This window comes from Podarcis muralis, chromosome 4 (assembly GCF_964188315.1).
Source record: "Podarcis muralis chromosome 4, rPodMur119.hap1.1, whole genome shotgun sequence".
Classification (NCBI taxonomy): Eukaryota; Metazoa; Chordata; class Lepidosauria; order Squamata; family Lacertidae; genus Podarcis; species Podarcis muralis.
The window spans coordinates 43,717,457-43,736,126 of NC_135658.1; the positions used below are offsets into that span (position 1 = coordinate 43,717,457).

General features: G+C 41.1%; 1 protein-coding gene across 3 annotated transcripts in view; it reads right to left on the reverse strand.

Moving 5' to 3' along the window:
• Positions 1–18,670, reverse strand: part of CADM2 (cell adhesion molecule 2) — a 378,263-nt gene that overhangs the window by 181,243 nt on the left and 178,350 nt on the right. For 2 of the 3 annotated variants that reach the window (XM_028726903.2, XM_028726901.2), the window contains exon 2: positions 11,975–12,001. The exons of the other annotated variant lie outside the window; for it this stretch is intronic. In XM_028726903.2, the coding sequence (XP_028582736.1) occupies positions 11,975–12,001 (27 nt within the window). The remainder of the gene's footprint in view (positions 1–11,974; positions 12,002–18,670) is intronic. 3 annotated transcript variants of the gene reach the window in all.

The following is an 18,670-nucleotide window of genomic DNA, read 5'->3' on the forward strand; positions in this document are numbered from 1 at the left end:
TATATTTTTTTAGTTTCTTTCCCCCTCATATATGTGTATGGACTCAAATATTTGTTTTCAGAATGTGGAGGTCTGTGGACTATTAATAAATTTGAAGGTAATACCGTGTGAAGTCTAAAACTGCACCGCTCATGCATAATAAAAAGGTACCAAAAGACTTCAGGTAACCCTACAGTATGCAGAACTACAAAACAATGTGGGTGTGGGGGATTAAGATGGGGACCCCAGAATATCCCCATGCACGCAAGTTGACAACTTGTTGGGAGGGGAGAATAGAATGGACTGTCCTGAATAGGACAGATCCAAAGAATTGTTTGGATGTGTTCCTTTCCTGATTAACACTGCAGAAGAGCTGGCCAGAGAGATCAATGAAGAAACCAAAAAGTTTAATGCACTGGACAAAGAAGTTCCATGGGGGCAGAGGGAGAGACAGAGACATGAAGGAAAAAGAAATGAGGGGGGAAAGCCCATTGGCTAGTGAAGATCACACATGGACAGAGAATGAAGGCTGAACTGTTGCCAAAGGAGAACTGTGTATGTGTGCAGAAATGAAACTAAGTAGCCAGAATGTTAACAGAAACCCTTTTACATTTCAGATTCATTGCAAGGCTTCATTTGGCTCCACTATTTCTTAGGGATTAGTAAGGGACTAGTAAAATTAAATTCAGGACGTTGGTTTGCAAGGGATGTACGGAAAAACTTGTGGATGCAGTTTTTGTAGATTTAGGAGCCATGCATATTTGTGACAAGGATTTTATCTAGAAATATTTGAATTATCTAGAAATATTTGAATACTTTGAGTTTTTGGCCTTCTCTTTAGAGTATAATTTGGCTATTTGCTAGAATTTGCTGGAACTACTTTCTCTGCAGGCATCTTGTTCCTGTTTTCAACCAAAAAAATCATGAATGAAAATGTACGGTCTTAACTTCCACTCATACACTTAAACCTAATAGCATTTTCCTGAATGTAATGCCTTCCGCTGTAGTTACAAAGTGTAATTTATCATCTCTTAGTTTTCTTTATCTAAGCCAAACAGGGCAAAATGTTTTGGTCTCTGCTTGTAAACCTTATTCTGAATTCCTAAAACAATTTTAGTTTTTATTGTGAAGAAGGGTGTGTGAATCTGAACTTTTGACATGGTTTATCTCTGTGGATCATGGCATGAGTATAAGATTGCCACAACTGTAATATGGTAGGAGACACTCCATGATATACCACATTTTCCCATCTATAAGACGCCCCCATGTATAAGACACCACCTATTTTGGGGGACTCAGATTTAAGAAAATGGGGGGAGATGGCCCAGAGTATAAGATGCCCCCTAATTTTTGACATTATTTTTTAGGAAAGAAACTTAGTCTTATACATGGAAAAATACGGTACTTTGGTGAGCCTGGAATTTCCAGCCTCCTGAAAGGTAGTCAGGCATGTTCTGAGTTCACTTACATGTAATCTAAAGATTAACACACGGAAATTTAGTTGCCAAGTACAGGATACTCAACTCCAATGGGATTCACCCACACAATTGGCAAGGTGATTTGTAGGCAGATAGGAGACAGAGATGACCAGGTTCTGATAACAGCCCATTATCAAAGCCTTTCACCCTTTTGTTAAAACAAAAAAAATTCCTTCCAGTAGCACCTTAAAGACCAACTAAGTTAGTTCTTGGTATGAGCTTTCGTGTGCATGCACACTTCTTCAGATACACTGAAACAGAAGTTGCCAGATCCTTCTATATAGTGAGAAGGTGGGGAGGGGTATTACTCAGAGGAGGGTGGGGATGGGTGATTGGCAGATAGCTGTGATGAGCCTGTTGACGACTATTAACGACTGCAGTAGGTCTTACAGGAAAAAGCAAGGGGTGAGAAGGTGAAAAATGGCTTTGTCATGTATAGTGAGATAAGAATCCAATGTCTTTATTCAGGCCAGGTGTCTCCATGGTTTTAAGTTTGGTAATGATTTGCAATTCAGCAGCTTCTCTTTCCAGTCTATTTCTGAAATTCCTTTGTAGTAAAACAGCTACTTTGAGATCTTGTATAGAATGTCCTGGGAGATTGAAGTGTTCTCCTACTGGTTTCTCTGTCTTGTGATTCTTGATGTCAGATTTATGTCCGTTTATTCTTTGGCGTAAGGTTTGGCCTGTTTGTCCAATATAGAGAGCTGAAGGACACTGTTGGCATTTGATGGCATACACAATGTTAGACGATGAGCAATTAAATAGTCCAGAGATGGTGTGTGTGATGTTGTTGGGGCCAGTAATGGTGTTGTCCGGGTGTATGTGGCAGCAAAGTTGGCATCTGGGTTTATTGCAGGCTCTGGTGCCAGTGTCCGTGTTAAGTCTGGTTGTAGTATTATTGTGGGTTAGGAGTTGTTTAAGATTGGGTGGCTGTCTGTAGGCAATGAAAGGTCTTCCTCCCAGAGCTTGAGAAAGAGAACTGTCATTGTCCAGGAGAGGTTGTAGATCTCTGATGATGCGTTGTACTGTTTTAACTTGGGAGCTGTATGTGATGACTAGAGGAGTTCTGTTATTTTCTTTTTTGGGTCTGTCTTGCAGCAAGTTCTCTCTGGGTATCAGTCTGGCTCTGTTGATCTGTTGTCTAACTTCATCTGCTGGGTATTTTAGTTCTAAAAAGGTTTGCTGTAGATCTCTTAGGTGAGAGTCTCTGTCTGTAGAATTGGAACAGATACGGCTGTAACGTAGTGCCTGGCTATAAACAATGGACTGTTTGGTATGTTTGGGATGGTGGCTAGAGGCATGTAGATATGTTTGTCGGTCAGTTGGTTTACGGTATAAGGTGGTGTCTATGCGCCCATCCTGTATTTTTATAGTAGTGTCCAAAAAATGTATTTCTTGCATAGATTGATTCATTGTTAGGTTGATTGTGGGGTGAAAATCATTGAATTTCTGGTGGAAGGTGTTCAGGGTCTGTTGACCATGTGTCCAGATGATAAAAATATCATCAATGTATCGCAGGGTCTGTTGACCATGTGTCCAGATGATAAAAATATCATCAATGTATACACCTTATACCGTAAACCAACTGACCGACAAACATATCTACATGCCTCTAGCCACCATCCCAAACATACCAAACAGTCCATTGTTTATAGCCAGGCACTACGTTACAGCCGTATCTGTTCCAATTCTACAGACAGAGACTCTCACCTAAGAGATCTACAGCAAACCTTTTTAGAACTAAAATACCCAGCAGATGAAGTTAGACAACAGATCAACAGAGCCAGACTGATACCCAGAGAGAACTTGCTGCAAGACAGACCCAAAAAAGAAAATAACAGAACTCCTCTAGTCATCACATACAGCTCCCAAGTTAAAACAGTACAACGCATCATCAGAGATCTACAACCTCTCCTGGACAATGACAGTTCTCTTTCTCAAGCTCTGGGAGGAAGACCTTTCATTGCCTACAGACAGCCACCCAATCTTAAACAACTCCTAACCCACAATAATACTACAACCAGACTTAACACGGACACTGGCACCAGAGCCTGCAATAAACCCAGATGCCAACTTTGCTGCCACATACACCCGGACAACACCATTACTGGCCCCAACAACATCACACACACCATCTCTGGACTATTTAATTGCTCATCGTCTAACATTGTGTATGCCATCAAATGCCAACAGTGTCCTTCAGCTCTCTATATTGGACAAACAGGCCAAACCTTACGCCAAAGAATAAACGGACATAAATCTGACATCAAGAATCACAAGACAGAGAAACCAGTAGGAGAACACTTCAATCTCCCAGGACATTCTATACAAGATCTCAAAGTAGCTGTTTTACTACAAAGGAATTTCAGAAATAGACTGGAAAGAGAAGCTGCTGAATTGCAAATCATTACCAAACTTAAAACCATGGAGACACCTGGCCTGAATAAAGACATTGGATTCTTATCTCACTATACATGACATAGCCATTTTTCACCTTCTCACCCCTTGCTTTTTCCTGTAAGACCTACTGCAGTCGTTAATAGTCGTCAACAGGCTCATCACAGCTATCTGCCAATCACCCATCCCCACCCTCCTCTGAGTAATACCCCTCCCCACCTTCTCACTATATAGAAGGATCTGGCAACTTCTGTTTCAGTGTATCTGAAGAAGTGTGCATGCACACGAAAGCTCATACCAAGAACTAACTTAGTTGGTCTTTAAGGTGCTACTGGAAGGAATTTTTTTTGTTTTGACTATGGCAGACCAACACGGCTACCCATCTGTAACCCTTTTGTTAAGCAAACAGGATGGCCATTTTTCAGTCCTTTCCCCTCTAGAATGGGCAAGATGAGAAATGGGCAGGAACTCTGGGGGAAAGACAAGAATTGCTTATCTCAAGGCCCCTCCCTTCCCTACTATAAGGCTAAAACATTATTAAAACCCCAGGTTTTCCAGTAGCTTTCAGCTCCAACAGGATAGCACTTACCCCAGTGCTCCACAAGACTCAGTACACTTCTGCTTTGCTTTAAGGATAGGTATATTTTCCTCTTGCCCCCACCCCCACTATCCACTTCTAGTGTAGGTTTATGGCAAAACAGCCATGCCTATATTTCTGTCGGCCTTTTAGGATAGTTTGAGAATATTTTTAATCAAGCTATGTACATATTGTAGAATTTGCTACCTGCTTAGATTGTAACTTTGCTGTCTGAAGCAGCATTTATATGTACTTTGTCTCTCCTAGGGTGTATATAAATATACCAAGCTTTCTTTATTCCTCAGTGCGGGAGCTTCTTGTGGGCATTAGGCTAAGGGTTAACACACATCCATAACAAGTGCACATCACAGCTCCAGCAAAAGATCCTAAACCTCTCAGCAGTGTGTATACCTTCAGGAGTGCTGGCTGTGCACATGTGAGTCCAAGTAACATTATAAAGTAGTACAGCTTATGGCAACCAAAACTAGATACAATCTTCCAGAAGTGAGATTGTTAGTGCTTGGAACTAAAGGGTGGCTGTTTCAATATCCTATTACAAATTACTCAAGTAATACAGTACATTGAAATTATATTGCCATTGCCTCAGCTCAGAATGCTGCATGTCTTCTCAATCTTTCTTTGACTTTGCTATGGCTTTTAGCCTGGTGTCTTAGTGAGTTTCATTAACAAAATCATATTCCTGTCATGGACTGGCTGGATGCAGAGGAATGATGTGGGGAACCAGCTAGGGAACCACCAAGGGAAGAAGGCTCAGAGCCCAGCTATTGGTGGTGGGGCAACAATGAGTGGTCAGAGGGAGAAGACTGGGAAGAGGAGGTGTCAGAAGCTGAAGGGCTTAGTGAGCTGGGAGAGTCTGTGGCAAACAAGCTCCCTTCCCCCTGGTCTGCCCAAACCAGAAGAGACATGAAGCGGGAGAAGCGGGAGAAGACAGACACACAGGCACAGTCTCCACTTGCTTGGGGGGAAACCCTGGAGAGGAGGAGACATAGACAGCTGTGGGGAGTTGAGAAGCTTTAGTCTAGGCAACTGATCCATGGGGCAAGATCTATCAGGGATAGGTTCCTGTACTCATTAGACCTGACACTCCACCAAGTCTGTGCAGATGCTGTTCTTGCTAATAAAGAGCAAAGTAGCTAATAAAGAGCAAAGAGTGCACAGTGTGATTTACAGCTGGTTCGCTCCTGTCACTTCCCTTCTCTAAAACTCTGAATGAAATATGGAATAATATTGGTCTCCCAAGACTGATTCCTAAGGAACTCTAGCAGACTGAAAGGTAGTTATCATGACCCATGACCTGGGGACCTTGCAGTATGTGGTGGCAGTTTGATGAAGTTCTGACAACTCACTTAGGGTACGAGGTAGTGGGAGGGAATAATAACTAAAGTCTTCTTAGGAGCACTTCCATGTGATGTGGAATGACTGAAGGGGACCATCAGGTTTAGCATTTCTATGAGAATATTTTGTTCAACTTTGTATTTATTTTTTTAAAGATTTTAATAGTTTATTACCTTTATTCAGAAAAGCTAATATTGCACAATTATCAGGAAATGCTGAGCCAGCCTGCCAACCCTGAACCAAACAAAAGTAAGGCATAATATTGCTTACATTGGCAGTGTGGCGTGCCAATCTGACAAATTTTAATAATTAATTTTTAAGTTGGAGGGGGTGAGAGAACCAGATGAAAAGGGACCCAGTAGGCTAAGACTGCCAGTGTGATGTGCATAAAAAGCACAGCAGTTGAAAGAAGCTTTTCAAGTTTGAAAGAGGTCAGTGGGGTACCACTGGGAACAAAGATGAGGTGCCCATGGCTTTATTATTATTATTTATAAAAGCCAGCTGGATGGTGGCACTAAAAGCAAAGTTTCTATCTTTACAAAAATTGATAGGCACAGTTGAAAGGAAAGACATCTAAATTGAAAATGAGTAAAATCACTCAGTGTACCGTCTGATATACAATCTGTTAAATGGTGAATGGATACACGTAGAAATAATCATGATTATTAGACGAGACACATGAAGAGCAAGGATATTTGCCAAATGAAAAGGTGTTAAACTTATAATATTCCCAGCGGCAGTACAAGAAACACAATATAAGCCAATGGGAGGCTGTATAGATAAATAGATATAGCATATGGACAGCAATAAGAAATTATGGAGTATATTTACCATCAATCACTCAGTCACTGTGAGTAAATGGGATTGTGCCAGGAAGATTTTCTCACATAGAGACAGGGAAATATTAACACCAGCCTAAGAACTGTATCCAAGAATTAGCTTCCCACTGATCTTAGCTTAGTTACAAGAAGCTTCACATCATTCTAGTACTTCAGCTGAAAAACTGAATTTATAATACTTCTACCTCACCATTCCTCCAAGAAGCTTTGTGTGGCATAGTGTTTCCTACCCCAACTTGCATTTTTATCTCCACAGTAACCTTGTTAGGCAGGCTAGGCTGATAGATAGATAAATGTCCAAAGCTACCTAGTAGGTTTGGGGCCTCAATACATATTTGAATGCAGCTTTCCCCAGCTCTAATCAAACATTCTAAAGACAATACAACACACTGGCCCTGTTATTTAAGATTTCCATTCTTCTGTTGCATGAGCTAAACTTTTATCAGACCTGCTCTACTGAAATATGGGTGCATGTTTTGGTGTGTCTATCACAAGCCCCTATTGTATTCTATTCATCTAAGTTACACCTTTCCTCCCTTTCCCCATGTCTACAGCACTTATCCCCAATAATTTCTCAAGATTTTTAATGCACTGTATGGAAGAATGAGTGCACAATCACACATTAATAGCGCATCAAGGGTGGTGGCACTAAGGAACAAGGTTCCACATAAATGATTGCATTTGCTATAGCAACACTATAACAATAAATACCTAACTAGAGTGTACATTTTACTCCATACTTTTATTAACTGGAACATTTAAGATTCGGAATGTTTCTCTTACTTATCATCATTGCAAACAGCTACTACAAAGTACTTGAAAAGAATGAAGAGCAGTGAGGAGTGTTACTTAGGATTCATACAAGCATTATGACAAATCCATTTTCTACCTCTGACACAGAGGGAGCTGCTAAAGCAAAGCATTTCAAAAGTTTTCTGAAAACTGTAGAGTTCAAGAGATGTCTAAGATTTTCCTCAGATTTAATAGCATTTATTGATTCAGAGCTATGAACTTGGGTCTAAGCAAGATTTTTTTTTATGTGGTTGTTTTTTTACAGGTTATGTTATTGCAATTGTAACCACAGTCTTCTTGTATCCTGCTATGACCTTTTGTTTCATTCTAATACTGTATGCTTTTGGTAAACATGGAGTAGGTCTTCCACCTTGTTGTTCCCCCTGCCCCCCTCCAAAAAAAATAAGCGGGTGGGAGAGTTTGGCGGTGAATTGGGGAGTTTATAAGCACACAACTTGCAGTGGTGTTAATACAATTCTTTAAGAGTTCTGTAACTTTACTGTAAAGTTCTGGAACTTACTAAATTTAAAGGCACTTTCTATCGCCTCAGGGACATAGCTGTGAGATCTCCAAATGTATCTCACACAGGGAAGCTCAAGGAAGCCTCCAACCAATGCCAGAGTTCTCTCCAAAAGTGCTGAACATTGGGAAGTTTAGAGGAAGGGTTGCAGCTTAGTAGTAGAGCATATTATTTGCATAGGTTTAAGGTTCAATCTCCAGGTAGGTCTGGGAAAGAACTTTGTCTGAAATTCCGGAGAGCCTTTAGCTCCACAATATTGAGCTAGATGGATAAGCTAGATGGTTAAGATGTAGAAAGGCATCTTTCTATGCTGTTTCTATGCTACTTCAGGTGTAAGCTTTCTTCAGTTCCCAATCACAACAGACCAGCTCAAAGAAGCTTGATGAAGCTTACCTAGACAGTGAGTACCTTTAGGGCTGTTTTAAGCATATGCGGCGCCAGGGTGCAAAGATCCACCTGGCACACCCCCACCCCCAGGTTGGCCAGTCCCAGGCACACAGGAGGGCGGAGCCGGCCGGCCGCCTCAGCATCTCGCTGGCTTGGTTGTCTCCAAACTCGTGGCACAGAGCCACCTGCAGCAGAAGAGCCCGCTGCGGCGCTCCGACCGACGGGTGGTCTCTTCCCCGGACTCAACTCTCGGGCCCCGGACTCTCTGTCTGGCGCCCCTGAGAGCCCAACACCCGAGTGTCCCGCACCCCTAGTGCCTATGGGTAAGACGGCTCTGAGTACCTTACTCAGACAGCAAGCTGTTTGTGCATTTACCACTGGGTAAATGAAGCTTCCTAAACCAGTCTCTTTGAGGATGGTCTCACAAATTACAAGTCCCTCATGCGCAAGGCGGGGAAATTTCCCTGAGATTTCATGTGTATGCTAGGCTCAACTCCCCAGGTTTTGAATGTACATAATCTCCCAGGTTGGATAGTGTTCTTGAAGCTACCAGCATGAGTTTGACCAAACTGCGGGAGGTAGTGGAGGACAGAGGTGCCTGGCGTGCTCTGGTCCATGGGGTCACGAAGAGTCGGACACAACTAAACGACTAAACAACAACAACAAATCTCCCAGGGCTATTCAGACTTCCCCAAAAAGGTGTTAATGAATAAGCGTGTGTCAATCTGAACTTTTTCTATGGTTTCTATTACTGTAGATCGTGCATAAATACTATGACACGAGATCAAGGTGTATGTGTAGTTGCTGCCTGCTTAATTTATATACTGTATTCTGTCACTTTCATTTCATGTAATAAACCAATATTTCTTTATTTCTTTTGTATAAGAACTACTTGTGGCTATAAAGGGTAAACACATGTTCATAAGGAATGCATGCCATAACTCTAGCAAAAGATCCTAAACCTCTTGGAAGTGTGTGTATGGAGACAATGAATACACTGGACACACATGTGGGTTCAGACACATATATTTTAACATGCTCTCTAGATGGATTACAGCTCTCATCAAACCCAGCCAATATGGCCAGTGACAATGAAAGTTTTTGATTCATTAGGGATGGGCAAAAAGTATCCATCCCATCCAGCCCAGGAAGAATTTGTTCAGAATAAGTTTGGTTAGGATCATCATGTAAGCAGCTCCTGGAGACTGAAGACCCTGCTGCAATCTTTATGCAGTTAACAGGACCATACTAGCCTATCCAGTACCACAGTTTGCTCAAGCATTCTAAGGCATACTTTCACTATTGACAGTGGGAGAAGGAAAACCATATGGCTAAAGACAGAAAAAAATCCTGAGGTGCACATCTCCTGTCAGAAAACAGGTACACATGTAGAATTAAGCAAGCAATTTGTAAAGAAACAGCTACTTTTTGTCCAACAGTGGCTTAAACCAGCCGTGATGCTATAAAAACAATGTGTTTGATGGGTATGAGTGCCTGGAATATTTCTTATTTGCAAACTCAGTGTTTTGTTTTGTTTTTTTAAAAAATGCAGATCAAGATAGAAACTGGATGGAACCCACTTATGAATAAACATGCAAAACTGACATGGTCTAAAAATAGAGAGATCCATCCAACTCTAAAAGCAAGTAACAATTAAATAGACTATTGTGTACTAGGTTGCCACAACAGAAATAAAAAATAACATTCAGTTCTGTATGGCCCTTCCACTAGGTTTCTTGTAACACAGTTACTGCTCCCTATCACAATCATTCCCAAGCATACCATCTGATAATTTCTAGAAAGGGAAAATACCGTATTTTTTTCCCTATAGGACACACTTTTCCCCCTCCAGAAATGAAGGGGAAATGTGTGTGCATCCTATGGGGCGAATGCAGGCTTTCGCTGAAGCCTGGAGAGCGAGAGGGGCTTCAGGAAGCTATCCGCAAGCCGTGGGAGCCCACGGGAGTTCGCGTCGGGCTCTCACGGCTTGCGCAGAGCTGCCTGCATCCCGAAGCCCGGGCGCGCTGAGCAGTCGCGCCGGGGCTTCAGGTAGCTCTGCGCCAGCCGCGGGAGGGCTCCCCCGGCTTGCGCAGAGCTGCCTCTTATCCCGAGGCCCCGGCGTGCTGAGCAGTCGTGCCGGGGCTTCGGGTAGCTCTGCGCCAGCCGCGGGAGGGCTCCCCCGGCTTGAGCAGAGCTGCCTCTTATCCCGAAGCCCCGCCGCACTGAGCAGTCGTGCCGGGGCTTCGGGTAGCTCTGCGCAAGCCGCAGGAGGGCTCCCACGGCTTGCGGAGAGCAGCCTGTTCTGGGGGCTGGGTTATTTCCCCCCAAAAAAACTAGATGCGCCTTATGGGCCGGTGCGCCCTATGGGGTGAAAAATATGGTAACTATGTTGCTGAAATCATCAATACTGTAAGAAGCCCTGGTTTATTTCTCCATTCAGAATTATCTAATGAAGTATAAGCAGTCCAAGTGGGGAATGTTAGCAATAATGTACGTTGAGAAGTGCAGGTACCTATATTAAATCTTTTCACCTGCATTAGTCAATTAGTGAGGTTCACAGTTTGCTGCTGGATCTTAATTAACAAGCCATCTAATACTCTATTGATTTCACTGAATCTACATTAACAGCACAATACTATACATGTCTACTTAGAAGTAAGTGGGTACAAGATTAAAGTCTTAATTTCTTGAATAAAAACTCTGCAAAGTTAGGAAACATAATATTTTCCCCCAAGCTTGTTTGCCAGTTTCCTGCAGAGCTATGAGCAAAACCTCATAATTCCACCCCCAATCTGAGGCTTGTATGCAGGGAGGGCCTGTCCCCATCTGATGTCACTGAATATCTGGATGTAGTGCAAGAATACCATTTTAGCCACATAAATGGGCTGCTGTCATGTCTGATCGAGGGAGAATCCCCGTTATTACAAAAAACACACATCTCTCCCTCACTCCTTTATAGAGACTTTCTCCCTTTTCTCCCTCCCCACCCCTATCAGGATGATAGAAGCTTTGTTTATGGAAAATTCTCACTACCACAAGTGAATTATATTATAAGATTATTTCATATTATTCCTGGAAATAATTGTGCTTGCCATAGTTTTTGTGTTAGGTTCACGCTTTTCAATCCTTTCTACAATTTTACTGGCTTTCATTTCCCCCCATTATTATCCACAGTGTCATTTTTATGCAGATGATATCCAGATTTATTTATTTGATTTTTTTTTTTTTAAATAAGCCTTTGACAAACAGAGCAGTCCTGTCTGATTGATGTTAAAAACTGAACAGCTCAGAAACTGCGTGATAATACAAATAAGATAGATACCATGAACTGGGGCTCTTTTTGCAATCTAATTATTCTAACTTGGCAGCAATCTCTTACAAACAGAAGAAGTTTTATATTTTGAGATAGGATTTGTCGTTCAGAAATTCACAAGAACTTTGAATTATTTTCAGATAAAGACACAGTGAATAATTATATAGCTCAATTTCAAAATGATGAAAAATAACCCATCTTCAGTTTTGCAAGCAAAGCATGCAAATTCAATAAATATATGCAGATCTATCTAATCTGCATAATTAATTGCAATCACAGTGGGATGTGTACTGCAAAGCCATGCAGCGTAAATCAAGAATGAAAGTGAAAACTCACCTTTAGCTTTGCTCTTTGAAGCAGCCACTGGGACCAAGGAAAAGATTGCAAGAGGAGAAGAGAACAGATAGGTTAGTCAGAAGCTCTGACTGAGAAGACAAAGAAAGTTTCACTATTGAGTCGAGCGTAACAAAACCCAGATTCAAATATCTGGTCTACTTATTTAGATCAGCCGGTATTATTTTTCCTGACCTATACCCTGCTAAGACAAACAAATTCAGTATTTTGAAATGCTTGTCGACGCCAGTTGTTTGAAAATAGATAATGGCAGAGGCATTTACTATTAGCCACAAATTATACTGTGAAAACAATTTGTAAAACAAAAAATAAAAAAAAATCTAAGGATGCAAAGATATGTAGTACATCAATCAAACTTTTATACACTACTGATCAGAATCAAATGGTTCCTTTAACATATGTTTTCTTCCTTTCATTTAATTATTAAGAAATAATAATAATAAAGTGTGCATATTATAGTAAGGTTTCAAACATGATAGAACTCCAGGCAATTTGTTAGGAATTGGCCCAATGGTCCAAGTTCCAGGTTATTTGAACTGGGCCCTAGATTTTCTTCTCCTCCATATTTTTTAAAAGGGTATTAATAAAAGAAGAAATCCTTTGCTCCTGGGTGCCTGGGCTCATTACAAAATGCAGTGCTGGGAAAACTTTAGCCACCCACTATCTTAATTTTCCAAATTCTGTAATAGGCCTGTCCCCCTAGTCCTTTAAGTACCTAGTAATACTCCTGTAGAACAGTATTTGAGTAGGATTTATGAGACCACCTGCTGACATCCATAAAATATACCTTTCATTCTTCAAATCACAGTTATTCAAGTCTTTTAGTTTACAAAGGGTTGAGAAAGAACATAGACACTTTCAGCTATATTGCTTCCCCCTAGTTGAATTTGATCAGCCATGTTTGTCATATGATCTGGTGCACAGGCAAGCACAATCCATGTCAGAGGACAAGAAACCTTAAAACCCATCCATATTGTAAATAAGATTATTTTTGGTGGTGATTTAAGTCATAGATTGTTTTTATTTAGGAGTTAGCTATTGGTAAGTTTGACTAATGAGCTTTTTCTGGAAAGGTGGGCCACACAAGTCATATACGCAGACACATTATGTGGAAAGGGCAATAAAATAAAATAAAATAAAATACTCAGTACAGTGGTACCTCGGATTAAGAACTTAATTCGTTCTGGAGGTCCATTCTTAACCTGAAACTGTTCTTAACCTGAGGTATTACTTTAGCTAATGGGGCCTCCCGCTGCCACCGCAGTGCAGCCACGCGATTTCTGTTCTCATCCTGAAGCAAAGTTCTTAACCCAAGGTACTATTTCTGGGTTAGTGGAGTCTGTAACCTGAAGCGTATGTAACCTGAAGCATCTGTAACCCGAGGTACCACTGTAGGTCTTTTAAATTCTCTAAAACAACTCTCTCACATGCACCCAGTGGTGGAGCTTCATGTTCCGGAACTGGAGGGCAGAGAGCAGGCGTGGGCGGGGCTGGCGTGCATCCCGGGGGTGTGGTGTGCCACCTGCGGGGGTGTGGCATCCAGCGGGGGGGGGGAGCTGTGATAGCACCCCACCAGGAACGTGCTGCTGGGGGCGATGTGCTTCCCCTGCACTCCTCTTCCTCTGTCAGTGCATGCACCAATGGGGCTGAATACTGCACCCAACTTATGGCTTATCACTTTGGTCAAGGAATTGCATTTAGTATAATGAGTAACATAGTATTCACTAGAAGAAGTGCTTATAGTATCTGTGGTGTGGTCATAACTTATGTCAGCAATGTATGAAGCTCTCATTACATAGAACTGAATGATCAGTAGGGACCTAACAGACTTCTGTATCTTGTATCCCAGCATCAGTGACAGGTGGAGTATAAGGCACCATTGAAATTTGAGACCCCAAGGTCCGCCACTGCATGCATTCAACCTATTGTTACAAGCATGCTCTTTTCTGTAGTCCCAGGTGATGTTTTGAGGAACAATTTTGCTAAATTCTACCAGCTTGTATGTGGACTGCACTGCACAAAATGAAATAAATAAATCTAGTTTAGGAGTTTCAACTAGGGCAGTGCTTATCAAACTATCTTACGTGCTGGATAGCAATTCCCACCCCACAATGTGTTAGGGACTGGTATCATTTTTGGTCCCTGAAGCATCCCACCTAACCTGGCAGGTAGTAGAGTCACCACAGACTTGCAGCCAATGGTTTGTGGACTGGCACCAGTCCATGGACCACCAATTTGAGTAGCACTGAATGAGGGCAGTTACGTGTTAATGGCAGATGTTGTGCTAAATCTGTCCTCTACTATCTCAAATGTTTTATTTCTCTGCAAAAGAGGCTTCCATTTTTCTGCTCCGTTATTAGGGCATGAAATGTCATTAGAAATTAGGCAGATTTGGGGTTTTGAGCTAATCTTATTGTTGTGGGGAGGCCAAGTATGATGTATGCGTTTTCTTTCTAGTAAGCATTTCTGTAGCACTCTGCAGCTTTCCTGGCTGCCTACTGTTCTTGATCTGAAAAAGTCCCTTGGGAGGTTTTATCTCATTATGGGTTGTATTCAACATAGCACTGAGGTGATCACTCCATCAACTGCAAGTATTTCTCCTTACAATTGAAGGTTCTGCCCTTCTCCTTTCTCCACACATCCTCTAAATCTGTTCTGGTGCTTCCCTCAACTCTCCAAAGCAGATTATGGGATGGTGTGGTGCACAGGTGCAGAAAAATCCCCCTGTGCTAGCACTAATCCCTGAGCTTGCCTAAGAATTCCATTGAACACCACCTTATTTATTCCCTGGAGCTTTGACTGAAATGCTCATACCTGGAAAGAGTGAAGATTGTGCACCATTGGTGAGACTATATAGAATGAAAGGACATTCACCAACATCACTCAGCCAACACAAAAGTAAGGCTATTACATAAAAACAAACAAACTTGTACCCCACTCATGAGATTTCTTGGGTGGAATTTTATTTTTACTTTTTTAATTCTCTTTGATAATTTTCAACTGCTATTTCTACTTTCATTAATGGATGGACAGTGTTTAAAAATGCAGGATTTTTTTGTCACAGTATTAGTGGTTCTACAGGAAAATCAGGATTACAAGTCGCTTGCTTTCAAAGCGCAGCTATGCATTCCTGTAACACAGAGGAAACAGAAGTACTACTGTATATTTAAACTGTGTTTTAGTATTGAAATACTACTAAAGTATGGACACTGCAGCAACAGAAGACCCTTTCAGAGCTATTTGATTGCAAACCTTTCATACCATAATCCTTTACTCAGAAGTTAGCTCCACTGAGTTCAATGAGACTTACTTCCAGATGAAGGAGCATGGGATTGCAGCTTCACTATACATCTTGCTTCTAGGCTAACCCTTCCATATAATTGCAAGTGCAAGGGTGGTGCTTTAGTACAATCTTCTGTTTGTGAAACCTGAATGCACGTTCAGCATAGGATTCTGCCATTTTATGATAATGTCAACATAATGTCATGCTTGGTGAATTGTGTCATGACATGCAGAGTATTTGTTTGTGTCCAAAAAGAGGATAAAATATAAAGCTTTGGAAACGCTTGACCTGAATGTCGGACATTATCAATGAATAAAGGGAACACAAAAGAAAGATTGCAAATATAACTGGAATTAGGCCAGGTAACAAGGCTTGTTAGCCCAATTATAATTCTCTGCATATTCAGTCTAAATGAACATTACTGTCATCTCTGCCATATAAATGTCATGTTCAATACTTGCAAATGTTTCAATTGATGGGCTGGTCAAACTGCAATTCAACTGTCAAAATTCACAGAGCAATCTAATTAGCTAGAAATGGTAATTAAAAATGTTTTTGGGTTTTTTTGCTGCAGAAATTGCTGATTTACATCAGGCCTCCACCCATACGATGTGTAAACAAGGAGACATTTTCACTGTAAACATTTAGAAACCTTTTTTCCACTGTTAAAAAAGAAAGAAAAAATATGTTTCCCATTAGCCTTCTTAGAATCCTGTTTGTGCAATGAACTTTTTCTGCTGTGTGCAGATGTTATGGTATCCATTGCAGTTTTGTAAATATGAAATCATGAAATTGTCAGGTTGATGTCATAGGTGTACAGGTATATTTGAATGGTTGACATATTTCAATGCAATTTCACTTTCATTTTATGAATCACTGTGTTACTGAAATTACTGCAGATTACTAATATATTAATTAGATGGGAGGCAGAAGAAATTTCTTGCTGTATAACACATGTGATGACTGGAGGATGCTAAATTTTGAATACTCTTCAAATATATCTTCAACCTTATGTCTTCCAATGTATATATAAACTAGAATTACACTATATTTGTGTAGAAAACTGCCATACCTGTGAGGATGACAAAAGAACAGGAGTCTCAAAATGGGAGTTTATTTTCCTTCTTTTCACTCTTGAAGCTCGTATTCTCATCCATATTTATTTACCATGTTGTGCTCTTATAGCCATTGCAATGTGCAAGCTTTTACTGTGGTGTAGTGGTTAGAATGGCGGACTACGACCTGTGAGACGAGGGTTCAAATCCCCATTCAGCCATGAAGCTCGTTGGGTGATCTTGGGTGAGTCGCTATCTCTCAACCTAATTACCTCACAGGGGAGGTAGCATGTGTGCCACCTTAAAATCCTTGGAGAAAAGTTGACATATCCATGCTAGCATGAATTGGATGTCTTGGATGGCCATCTGTCATGGATGCTTTAGTTGAGATTTCTGCATTGCAGGGAGTTGGAATAGATGATCCTTGGAGCACCTTCCAACTCTAAGATTCTATGACTTATTTAAAGGAGACTATCTGAATTTGTTGGACTACCCAAGAGAGAATGAGAACTTTAAGTGGCTAGATAGCAATGCAAATCAGAGGAAACATATACCTTTCATAAACAGGTTCTTGGTATTCTTAAACTGTTTAGAATTAATTTCTTTATTTGAAACATTTAGATATCATTCTTCATTTGATTCAGATTTTAGGGCAGCACACAACCCATTTATCTTACTCATCATAACAAATATAATGATAAAATGCTTGAAACACATTTAAATGTTATAAATGGGAAATGTCTGTAAATAAGAAATCTTTTTTTCTTTCAGTGATGGACCTCAGGTCCATCACTAAAAAAATATTGCAATCTCAGTGTCAGGTAATCCCTTTAAGGCTGCAAACATACAACACATTATTCAGATTTGCATATGGTCTGATGTATATATAAGAATAAGCAGAATTACTTTGTTCTGTCCTGACAAATTGCATTCAACAGTGGAATTATTCTACTCATATCTCCCAGAATTACCTGGAAGCAAGCCTCACTGAACTCAGCTGAGCTTATTTTTGAGTAGAAATGTACATAATTATGCTATTTTCCTGATTTAGTTATCCAGTCAAACATTATCCAGTCAAACATGGCAGCAATTCCATCACCACCAGTGTCACAAACTTTTAACTTTGAATTTTAACATTTTGCAATAGTGTACAGGGACTGTTTAACAGTACTGTTTTAAGACATTGCTTTCATTAGTATATCACTCATATACTATGACACCAGACACTCACACAGGACCTTCACCGCCCTCACTGGTTCTGATTTGAAGAAGAGGTTGAGCTGAGTATCGTCTGCAAACTGATGAAGACCCAGTCCAAACCCCCTGATTATCTTTCCCAGTGGCTTCATGTTCAAAAGCATGGGGGAGAGGACAGAGCCTCAAGGCACCCCACAAGTGAGAGCCCAGGGGTCCGAACACTCATCCCCCAACACCACTTTCTGGACACGGCCCAGGGGGAAGGAGCAGGACCACTGTATAACAGTGCCCCCAGCTCCCAACTCCTCTAGACAGTCCAGAAGGATGTTATGGTTGATGGTATCAGAGGCCTCTGAGAGATGCTGCAGAACTAGGAAACAGCTTTCACCTTTGTCTCTAGTATGCTGGAGATCATCGACCAGCGCAACCAAGGCAGTTTCAGTCCCGTGATGAGGCCTGAATCCCGCTTGGGAGGGATCCAAATGGTCTGCATCCTCCAGGCGTACTTGGAGTTGTTCATGGACCACCCACTCAATCACCTTGCCCAAGAATGGAAGATTTGAGACTGGGCAATCGTTGGCCATATTGGCCGGGTCCAAAGATGGTTTTTTTAAGAAGCAGTTTAATAACCACCTATTTCAGTGGGTCTGGGAAGGCTCCCTTACAGAGAGAAGCATTCACCACCCCATGGAGCCCATCTTGCTTTTATGAGCCAGGAAGGGCAAGGATCAAGGAAACAGGTGCTTGGTTTAACTCGTCCAAACAGCCTTTCTACATCCTCGAAGCTGCTATCTGATTCCCATTTACCTGGAGTGCAAGCCTGTTAAATGCCATTGGATGTACTACTGAGTAGGCATGCATGGATGTTTGCAGACCATTTTAAAGTGTATTTTATTTTATGCAACACAATGCTTTCACTTTACATTTCCCTCCAACCTTCCTCTGAATTTTCATAGATCCTTATTGTAATTTATCAGATCACCCCCCCGCAAACCAATTAGAATTGTATTCCACAATCTTTTTGTCAGTTTTTGATTTACTTTAAGTTGGTCTCACTGCCAAGTTCACTAGTTCTATTTGCAATGTTTTGCCATTTATCTTTAGAATACAAAAGCAGGCCTTGGTTCACTTTCTAATTCACTA